This window comes from Drepanopeziza brunnea (genome assembly GCF_022702325.1).
Source record: "Drepanopeziza brunnea f. sp. 'multigermtubi' strain 214-2 chromosome Unknown ctg19, whole genome shotgun sequence".
Classification (NCBI taxonomy): Eukaryota; Fungi; Ascomycota; class Leotiomycetes; order Helotiales; family Drepanopezizaceae; genus Drepanopeziza; species Drepanopeziza brunnea.
This window is the reverse complement of record NW_027094082.1, coordinates 797,296-807,623: the sequence shown is the minus strand read 5'-3', so window position 1 is coordinate 807,623 and position 10,328 is coordinate 797,296. Positions and strand designations below refer to the sequence as shown.

General features: G+C 51.8%; 4 protein-coding genes across 4 annotated transcripts; 1 reads left to right on the top strand and 3 right to left on the bottom strand.

Moving 5' to 3' along the window:
- Positions 1 to 1,628: 1,628 nt before the first annotated feature.
- L3040_009003 (uncharacterized protein) lies at positions 1,629 to 2,426 on the bottom strand (the record flags this gene model as incomplete). The annotated part of the gene is made up of 2 exons (XM_066155801.1): positions 1,629 to 2,291; positions 2,424 to 2,426. 2 exons carry the CDS (start codon positions 2,424 to 2,426, stop codon positions 1,629 to 1,631), a joined length of 666 nt encoding a protein of 221 aa, XP_066010089.1.
- Positions 2,427 to 3,245: 819 nt separating this feature from the next.
- L3040_009002 (uncharacterized protein) lies at positions 3,246 to 5,746 on the bottom strand (the record flags this gene model as incomplete). Its single annotated transcript, XM_007296137.1, has 2 exons — positions 3,246 to 5,222; positions 5,273 to 5,746. The coding sequence occupies 2 exons, from the start codon at positions 5,744 to 5,746 to the stop codon at positions 3,246 to 3,248; spliced, it is 2,451 nt and encodes an 816-aa protein (XP_007296199.1).
- A 769-nt stretch (positions 5,747 to 6,515) lies between these two features.
- On the top strand, positions 6,516 to 8,162 carry L3040_009001 (uncharacterized protein; the record flags this gene model as incomplete). The annotated part of the gene is made up of 6 exons (XM_066155800.1): positions 6,516 to 6,991; positions 7,045 to 7,149; positions 7,263 to 7,366; positions 7,423 to 7,598; positions 7,654 to 7,846; positions 7,894 to 8,162. The coding sequence occupies 6 exons, from the start codon at positions 6,516 to 6,518 to the stop codon at positions 8,160 to 8,162; spliced, it is 1,323 nt and encodes a 440-aa protein (XP_066010088.1).
- Positions 8,163 to 8,623: 461 nt separating this feature from the next.
- L3040_009000 (uncharacterized protein) lies at positions 8,624 to 9,767 on the bottom strand (the record flags this gene model as incomplete). Its single annotated transcript, XM_007296135.1, has 4 exons — positions 8,624 to 8,809; positions 8,986 to 9,477; positions 9,568 to 9,704; positions 9,761 to 9,767. 4 exons carry the CDS (start codon positions 9,765 to 9,767, stop codon positions 8,624 to 8,626), a joined length of 822 nt encoding a protein of 273 aa, XP_007296197.1.
- Between the last annotated feature and the right edge of the window lie 561 nt (positions 9,768 to 10,328).

The window sequence follows — 10,328 nt, the reverse complement described above, 5'->3', positions numbered from 1 at the left end:
CGATTAAAATGATGTGGGGAGCGATCGGTTATTGTTGTTGATGTTGTTGTTGTCGTTGTTGATGATGTTGTTGATGTTGTCGGAATCCTGTGTCCGGCATACAGTATCGACCGACAGGGGATCGTGGCTGCGCCTTTCACATGGAGTAGGTACCGGTACTGTACGAAGCTGTACGGGATGCGCAAGCTTTCATTCCACTCAACAGCAGTCAGACGACCCTGGCTGCCGGGCACAACCCTTCAACTCTCAAGACTTTTTAGATCCAGATAGACTTTCACATCAATAAAAGCCTCGTACCAAGATTACAAGAAAGATTAGCCGAAAGAAAAAGAAAAAACGGGTATGCGAAGAAAGAGACCGAGAGTAAAGTAGCCCGGCAGGCCCGACGTAGGACAGGCGAATAATCGGTCAGAGAGAACGGTGAGGAAGTGAAAGATAGCTACGTGGAAGAAGACAATGGGACGCAACCAAGCACCACCGCGCTCTGCTCGGATACGTACTACGTACTACGTATAACAATAGCCGGATTACGACTTGGCCACTCTCCAAAAGTAAACAGTCAAGAAAAGAAAAAGGATAAAAAAAAGTAAAGTGTTACAGCCTGGGGGTAGTGAGCCACTGAGGGGGCCTCAAAAGGATTCATCTCCACTGAAACCCCCTGGTGACCCTACCCTCAGGGTGTAAGACTTCCGCCTGTGACGTGGTACTACGTATAATAAGTAGGAAAAAAAGTATAAAAAATGCCGCAGATTTTGAAGCTTTCTTTCTTTCCGCGGCAAGCACGGGAATTAACAAACAGAGAGAGCTTGTCATTTCAAGCTCCCCGGTTGATCTACACAGTGCCGTACTTCTCGTATGGCTCGTATGGCTCGGTGCCGTCTTTCCATCTTGATTCTCCGGATCAAATCCACTTGAACCGAACTGAAGCTCGATATGTTCCTGGTACTATTGATTGATGAATTTGCTGGCCCTGCGTGATAGCTAGCTCAAGCGAAAAGCTTCCGCTCACTGTGCTGCTCCTTTTTCGCCCCGGGCTCCCAACCCAGCTACCCGTCACAACCACCCTCTGTCCCTCCCATCTCTTCCCCAAGACAAGCTTTGTTTTTTTGTATCAATCAGACCGGATAAGAACTCTGAGCTTGGCTCTGAGAAGAGAAAGCTTGATGATATCCGGACGGGTGAACGGTTTCTTGTCTGCTTTGCTCTCGAGTCTCTGCATTGCTTGCTCGACATTGCTCCCTGGGTAGATCCCGATGCTCGCATCTTGGGCATTGCCCAATCATCTTCCTCGGCGTCTGACCCGACGAACGCATTGCATGTAGCGAAGCACACTGTCTCACCACAGCATGACGCTCCTATCGGACGTCAAGAACTAAAATGTTCTTGCGAACCGGGTATTGAATTTGAGCTTTGCAAAAGCCAGGAGGCCTATTGCAGTCGAGGACGCTTGATTAAGCCATCAGATATCGTACATGTCGGCTAGTAAGTAACAATAGAAGAGACCACCTGGTCAATAGACCAAAGCCAGTATGTATGGCAAGCCAGATCAAGAAGTCCCCTCTCGCGATATTCGTCACCCATCCTCCATCCTCATCACCCATCTGAGCAAACCACCAGCCACACATCCATCACAGATCCGTCAATCCCTCTCCAGCAACATACTCAGCACCACACGCCGCCTCCATGATACTAGTCACCCTCTCCCGATCCGTAAGCCCATGCAGAAACGACTCCAGCGACTCCAGGTTATCCGTCCACCTCACGGCGCTCTCCCTCAACCGCTTTACCTCCAGCGCCTTGCGCATGACCTCCTCGGGATCATGATCGCTATAAGCTGCCAACGCCCTATCCAACCCCTCCATCTCCCCCATCAACCTCGCATGCATCTCCAACAACGACTTCCGATCCACGCCCTCTCCCTGCCCATCCCCATCCCACTCCCCATCTCCATCCTCACGCGCGCGCACCTCCGCCTCAATGACAGCCTCCAGCTCCCTCACGGCGCCCAGCAAGCCCTCCTCCTCCGCGCTCAGCTTCGCCAGCATCCGCTCCTTGCCCATCTTCGCGTCGGACGTGAAGCACCAGTACCAGTTGCCGCTGCCGATCTTCTCCACGCGGATCAGGTTCTCGTCCTGGATCGCCTGCAGGTACTCCTTGACCTGCATCTGGTTGACCGAGGCCACTGCCGCGATGTTCTTCTCGAGCTCCTTGAGCGTGAACACCGACATCGACTCCTGGAAGTAGGCGAGGATCTTGGCCTGCTTGGCCGCCGGCGGGAGGTTCTTGGGCGCCTGTGAGAGAGAGAGAAAATGAGTAAGTGAGTGAGTGAGTGAGTAAGTGAGTAAGTGAGAAAGTGAGTGAGTGAGTGAGTGCGCGCCCTTTCCTTCTGGAGGCGGAGGTGGAGCTGGCGGGGGGGGCCCTACCATTCTATCTTTGCGTCCTTTTCCTTTTTTCTAACTTCTCTCCTTTTCGTGAAATGAATGTATGGCAGCCTTGCTGTCGACGCGACGTTGTTGCCAGTGTGCAGTCAGTGTGCAGTGTGGTGGTGTTGTGGGGACGTGGTTCCGTGAGGACGCATTCAAGAGTACCGTGACCGATTTGGTTGGTCAAAGACTCGAAGTAGGAAGGTCCCCCTCAAACGAAAGAGTTCAGGGTGTAGGTAGGCAAGTAGAGTAGGTAGGTACTTGTTAGAGAACCCCTCGCCTTTGCTACAACCCCCACAACGGCTAGCTATTTCATCTGACGTCCAAGCCATCCAATCCAATCCAATCCAATCCAATCCAATTCAATCCAATTCAAACATCCAAAGCCTCTCAGGCACACCCGCACAACTTCTGTACCGTACCATCCGGGAGGATTGTCAGCGTCCTTAGGACCAGCTTCCTTTCCACCTCACACAGGATAGATATCACACTTAATGCCCTTCTCAGGCCTGCGTTTTCGTGACCCAGCTGAGGATGCCTGATACTTAAGACAGAACAGGAGAAGAAAGAGAACAGCTCGGGAAGGAGAAAGAGAGGGAGGAAAAAGTCAATATCTACCCATGCCGCTCTACACGAACCACCGGATATATCTTTCTCTCTAATATGCACAGCGCACGCTCGCTTCCCCGCCGACACCAAACTTCTCAAATTCGCTTTTCATGTGGTCATCGTCATGGTATCAATCACATCCGCTCATCCCACACAAAAATCTACCTTTACCCCACTCCCTAATCATATGCGTAATCCTCATCGCACACCCTCTTAGCCCCAGTTGTAAAGCATAACCTTCTTCCCCTTGTTCCCCTTCTTCTTCCCCTTCCCGCCCACCTCTTCACCCTGCTCCGTCTCAACCATATTCCCACTGCCACTTCCACTTCCACTTCCACTCGCACTCGCATCGCTACTAGCACTCCACGCATTACTGCTCGGCCCCATGCCAGCATCCCTCCTCACCATGCCACTCCCATACCCAAAGATCGAGCTCATAGGCTTAGCAGCCGCCGGCAGTGCGGGGAACGCGCTACTATCTCCCTTACCGACATTCCTACTCACTGGTCTACTCGTCGGCGGTGTCGGTCTCGCAGGCCCAGACGACGAAGAAGACGCTGCCCAAGAGACAGTCGAGACCGTCCTAGTAGGCGCGCTGGGCCTCGCTGCCGCGGAAGGTAGGCCCGGGAACGGGTTCGAGCTAGAAGCTGAAGCTGCTGCCGTTGAGGAAGAAGCTTTGGAAGCTGTGCCCCATGACCTATTTTGCGAGACAGAGGAGCGTGATGACTGGGCTGTTGAAGACTTAAGCTTTAGTACTCGACTAGTTTTGGGCTTTGCGGAGGAGGAAGTGCTGGGTGTCGTTACGGCCCAGTTGAGTGGTATAGAGCCGCCGCCACTGCTGCTTGCAGCTGGTAAGGAGGGGTAGTCTTCGTTGACGGCACGCCAACTACTGTGAGCTGCGCGAATAGCGGCAGCTTTGGCAGGGTCCTCGAAGAGATCTGCGACTTCTCGAATGAGGGTACCAAGGGCGGAAGGTGGTGTGTCTGAAAAGAGGGCGAAAAAGGAGTCGATGAGAGCTGGGGCCGCGATAGCGTTCTTCTGGAAAGAGGAGATGAAGTTGCGGAATTGAGAAAGTTTGTTGGTATTGCTTTGGAGTAGGGTAGATGCTCGTTCGATGACAGCACTATGTCGAGCGGCGCGAGCGTGCTCTTGGGGTGTCGTGCCGGCTTGAGGAGTGTCTGGGGTGCTGGTGGCCCGAACTGCAGCTTCCACGTTCCTAGATGGTGGTGGTACGGTCATCGCTGCAGGCGCTGGTGCTCGAGATTGAGCAGGTGTCGGATTGGCAGTCAATTGGCCTCCAAAGGTGCGCGGTGTAATAGACTGAGCACTCTGGATAGCCATCTGTCGCTGGAATGCTTGCTCATCTCTCCGCAAAGGTTGAGCACTCGATGCAGGTATAGGCTCCGCGTTCGGATCTCTCCCTCTCCCGCGTCCTCTTCCTTCTCTCTGCTCTCGTTGACTTCCACCTCCCCTCCTCGCCTCAACATAAGGTGCCCTGTAATCGAAAGACGAGATATCCACAGTCCTAGCATCTCTCCGGACATCCTTCGACAGCGAATTTGCATGTTCCTCTAACTGATGACCCTTCAGATCCATCTCGGAAGCAAAAGCAATGAACTTCTTCTCAAGACACTCGGGTTCTCTGCATACATAATGGTCCTTAACCATATGAGCATAAACAGCCTCATAGTTGAGGAAATACTGCGGCACGCCACCACTTCGCTCATCACAGACGTGACACTTCTCGTGAGAATTTCTGCAATGAACAAAGAGCTCATCATCACTATAAAATCTCGTCCCACAAAAGGAACACAGCGGATGTCCTTTGAAGCCACTCTGATCGACCGCTCCTGGATTGTCGTCTCCGTTCTTCATGTGCTTGGATAGCTCAGCGTCCGTGTAAAGTTCGTGCTCATGCGTAAAGATCTTTTTATGCTTGGAACACAGATCACATATCTTCTTCTTATGAGCTACCCTCACATGGCGGTGCAGATCTGGCCAGCTGATACACGCCACATCGCAGATCTCATCCGGACAATTGAATCGCAGTAGCAGCGTAGTATCGCCCTCGATCTCAGTACTTTCATAACGGATGCCATTGATTTTGTCCACGCTGGCAATATCAGCGTCCGTAAAGTCCTCATACCGCTTTGTCTTGTCGTTCGTAAAAACCACAAAAGGCGCAGGCGTCTGTTGAAGCATTAGCATTGAACTTGGGCTCTCGGATGACGGCAAAGTACCCGACAATGAGCACAGTTCTGATCCTTATACAGCGCTCTCATCCGCAAGCAGCAAATATGGCACGTCCGATGGTTACAAGGCGCAATACTCTCATGCTCGATCTCACTCGCGCAGATAAAGCAGACCTCAGCATCGACACCCTCCTCGCCATTCTTCCCCTCTGCAGCTTCCGGCCGCTTGTATCTGGCAGCAAGTTGCGCCGGGTCCGTAGGACTTGGTCTCGGGTTGGCATCTGCAAGGGCAACAGCTGCTCCCATCCTCTGGCCGCCGTTCTGGTTCTGGTTCTGGCCTCCGCGTCCTCCTTTCCGAGCCCCCCCTGGATTGTGCTGGGGGTTCTCTCCATCATTCATGTTTCCGCCTCTGCCTCGTCCCCGCCCCCGGCCTTGAGATCTTCCTCGGCCGCCTCCTCTGGGTCTGGAAGGTAGATCCGTGGTGGCCCCTCCTCCATTCTGTGCTGGTGCGCGCGCAGACATCTCGGAGGCCGTAGTGTTTTAATTCTAGTTTCTTCGACGTATCTGGGAGTTCCTTGATCTCAGAGTGCAGTTTTCCTATTGTGAAGCTGGCGTGGTGTAGTTGACGTGGTAAAAGAATGATGTTCGGCTAAGTAGCTAAGCTTGTCTCCGTACTACCGGTAGGTACCTTGCTGAGTCCTGACACCCTGTCCCGTGCTGCACTACATATATATTCCGAGATCTCGCACCACAAATCTTCGAAGTCTTTCAGGCATTTGAAGCCTTTGAAGTCTTTAGAGCTTTTGGAATCTTTGAAATTCGAAAAGCTTTTGAAACATTGAGAACATATAGAACCTTTGTAGCTGTTGAAACCTAAGAAGCCTTTAAACCTTTTGCAATCTTTGAATCCCTTTACGGCATTCTGCTTTCGTAGAATAGGATTACATAATTAATTATAAATTAATCTCCGCGCGTGGTGACTAAGGTGAAGGTGGGGGGCTATGCTGCACGGACCATGTGATTAAGGCAACTTTTTCCATCATCGTCGGCTCGCTTAGGTGGGAGGTAGGGCTCCCTTCATCCTTTCAGTCTTAGCCGACGATTGTAACCTGAACCACAACTTCAACTTCAACTTCAAACTCAACTTCAACCTCTCAAATACTGAGCAGCTCACAGTATCATCACACTCCCGTCCCAAGCACGGTACGCACGTAGCTTCCCGATAAAATGGATCCCCATACGGAAAGCACAAGCGCGTCAGTAGCGCCTTCCCAAAAACTCAACCACATCCATGGACACTACTTTTACCACTCAATCTGCCACCTCGACTGCGACGAATGCATCGATATTCAACTCCTCCACATTCGACTCCCAAAATTCTTCAAATATGTCTGATTTCTCCAGCTACTACTATGGACTGCCTGGAATGCCGCAGCTATTAGCAAGGAGCAGCAAGATCCCCCGGCCTGCAACCATCGTCACAGATCCCGACGATAGCGGGTTTAGGGGTCCGACACCTATGCTTCATTTTGTCTCGAAGGACCGTGTCATAAAGCAAGCCTTGGGAAAAGGGCTTCGCGAATCGATTGTTGCTATCTTGATGACCAAGAAGCCCGTTACGTGGACTTCGGTCGATTATCTTCGATTAGGCCGCAACCACATTGAATTGGAAAGCCCGGCAGTGGTATTAATTACAGCCGAGAAGGATCACACCGCGACCGCTGAGGCTCAAAGAGTGGTGGATGTCATCAAGGAAGAATGCGTAAAGTAAGTCCCATTGATTGTGTATCAAGCAAATAAGCAAGACTAATATGTTCCAGAGTCGGACTGCCTGGGCTGGAGGTCGAAATGATGGAAGGAATCCGATCCGAAGGTCCAGCACATCGAGCAGATGATGACAACCCAGGAAGCAGGACCCAAGATTTGTTCGTACCGACAAACTATCCTCTAGCCGGCGCATCAATCGTATAAAGCACGCATAACGACGGAAATTTTTCGGAACGGCCACCCTTGCCGGATCTGTTGATATAGACGGCAGTGTGTACGGGCTCACGAAACACCGCGCGATCTTTGGCGGCGACCGCATGCACGTATACAATCCTCTCACAGAACCCGAGGTGATTCTCGATCAGCCTTCTGAAGGTGATATGACGCGGATGTTGCTTGAATAAAACTCTGCTATCAACAGGGCAGAAAAGTGCATGCGAGTCCCGTCCTGGGTTCTAGTGACGCGAGAGAGCTGGGGAGCGTGCAGAGCTCATCTGGTATTCGTGTTTCTCGAGCTCGCCCCAGCCGAAGGCATCGAGTCGACTGGGCCCTGATCAATGTGGATCAAAATAACTGTTGTCCGGATCGATCGCTCCTCGTAAACCAGGTGTGTAAATCCTTCTTCATTGTAACATCAATGGCTGTTTATTAACGTGTCTAAGGGCTCTCAATGCGAAAATCTCCTGCATACAAGCATTACCAGCTATGTCAAAACCGCTGGAAAAACTAGTTATGAAAGCCGCCCGAAGGATGTAGATGACGTGCCCGAATACCTCGGCAATCATCTTTCAAGGCACGATATACTGGAGAAACAAGACATGCCGATGAAGTCTATAAGAATCACATTGTGTGGAAGTACGGCCGGTCGACCTATTTCACGTCGGGCATGACGGGGGCTATAGCATCCGATTATCTATGGGGCGATGGTATTACCAAGTCAGATGAATGGCACATCAAAGATGCGCCTAGCGGATCTAGATTTTCGCTGAAGGGCGATTCTGGGGCTCTCGTTTGGGACATTGACGGTGCGGTGGTTGGCATGATGTGGGGAGACTGTTTTCAAACACTCGTGACCTGTGTAACTCCTATCGAGGCCGTTTTAGCGGATATCAAGGAGACCCTGGGGGCTCGCAATTTCATCATGGTGGTTCGCAATCCAACGCGCAAGTAGGACTAGTGCGTGTATTTCAGAGAGCTGTCCGTGGCGTCGCAACGAAGCTGACAGGCTTATGATAAAAAGAAGAGTCATACATTCTTTATAATACAATTGCCACTCTCCGAAAAGAACGACGTAAATTTCCAAGTAAAATTTGTTCTGACACCCAAATGCATATCTATTCCTTACGTTGAAAAAGTCCAAAGAGCAACGCTCCAATATCATTAAGCATTTTGCACCAAGCTGGTGAAAGTATCCATTCTACCATGGTGTTCCTGGTACTCCTCCCCTAACCAATTCCACCCAGATCGCGTCCCTATCCATCACGCCGTATGCACTGCTACCGATGAACCGCCCGAAAACCACCTTGACACCCCATGACTCCAAGTCCTGTATGCCCCTCCAGCCATGCCCGTGTCCCTCCCCCATCAACATGCCACCCATATCCGCAATCGATCAAGGTCAAGAGGACGGTCCTATTCCTCGACATCATATAGCTGCTTGCTCAAGATCTTGTTCATGGTGAACATGTGCACCTTCTCCGTCTTGAACACCATCTGCAGCTTGTCGTCGCAGAGGATCTGGCGTTTGTCGGCCGGATCCTGCAGATCCCGCGCCTTGATGTACTCCCAGATCTTCTTGACTACCTGCGGTCTCGAGAGCTGCGTTCGTTCCTCGTTAGCTAGCTCAGGAGAAGCCGGGATCCAGAGCCCAAAACCAAGATGGAGAGAGATGCAGTCCCCGGGAGTAAGTATAAAATATAAAAATGAGATATAAAATATATATATATCTCGAGTATGGCGAGAAATCGAAGAAGAAGAAGAAGAAAAATACATACCGTCGGCTCCCCAATCACGTTCGCCAGCGGCGCACTCAGAGAATACTGCTTATGAAAGCCTCCCTTCTTCGGCTTCTCCTTGACCTCCCCATCGCTGCCAATCTCCAACTCGCTATCGTCCTCCTTCGCAATCTTCTTCTCGCTCTTCTTCCTCGGCTTCTTGGCCTTCTTCACAACCTTCTTAGCAGCCGCGCCCCCGCGGGTTGCTCGCGTGCTCCGGTTCTCCTGCGCCTGCAGCCTCGCCGCGAGCTTCGCGTCGTCGTTCTGGCCCCCAGCAGCAGCCTGTTTCCGCTTCTTCTTGGGTGGCGGCGCGTCCTCCGAGTCCGACCGGGGCTCGGATTTGGGGGAGCGGGAAGACCTGGGGCTTGTGCTTTCGTGCTTCACGGCCTCGCTCTTGATCGCGCCGGTGGGGGTTGCAGCCGGCGGGGGCGAGGATTTGGTGAGGGCTTCGAAGTGGTCGAATCGTCGGAGAATCAGGGCGCTGACTTGTTCCTGCAATTGGGATGTTGGCTATGCTCGTGGGCCGGCAGAAGGTGAAGGTGACGGTGAAGACCGGGTAGGAGGGGGCGGGAGGAAGCTTACCTTCTTGTCGGAAATGTCCTGGTTCAGCGCTTCCTGTAGGCCCTTGCGGATCTTCTTGGCAGAGATCGTTGCGAGGTCGCAGTTTCGGAGAATGTCGTCGATGATGGCAGAGTACTGTGCGATTTCTGCTGGCAGTACTGCGGTTGTGTTAGCCGGTGACCTGTTTTGCGCCGCAAGCTGGAGGGGCTCTTACAAGACATCTTGGATGTGGGTAGTGGGACTGTACACTATGTGGCGTTTCGCAGAGGTAGCGGAACTAGTTGAGGTGAAGATCGAGAGGTGGGTGGTTCCTTTAAAGTAATGCGAGATGTTTTGTAGAGGCCTCACAGAAGGACGTCCCTGGTTGCGAAACGGAGAGCTGGTAGTAGCTTTTCCAACGCAGTGAACAAAGCCTCAAAGGTGAGAAGCAGCAACGCAAGTTCGCAGAGCTTAATGAATGAATGAATGAATGAATGGACGAACGAATGAATGGACGATTGCTCTTGTTGGACAAGAAGGAGGTCAAGAGATGTTCTGCTTGCTTTCTATCTATTCCTTTGGTAGAAGAGGGGTTAACCAGCAGTCGCAGTTCATCAGCCTTCACCCACAGAACAAAAGCAAAAACCTAAGGTATACTGTTCGTCAGAGTTGCGGAGCAAAGCAAATGCTTACCAGGAGCCCGGTTGCTGTAACTGAGATGCGAGTTGCCGCTTTCTACTTATTGATGGCTGATCTGATGGAAGTGAATAGTTAGCTATGCGCCTCGAATTGCTATCCCTGGC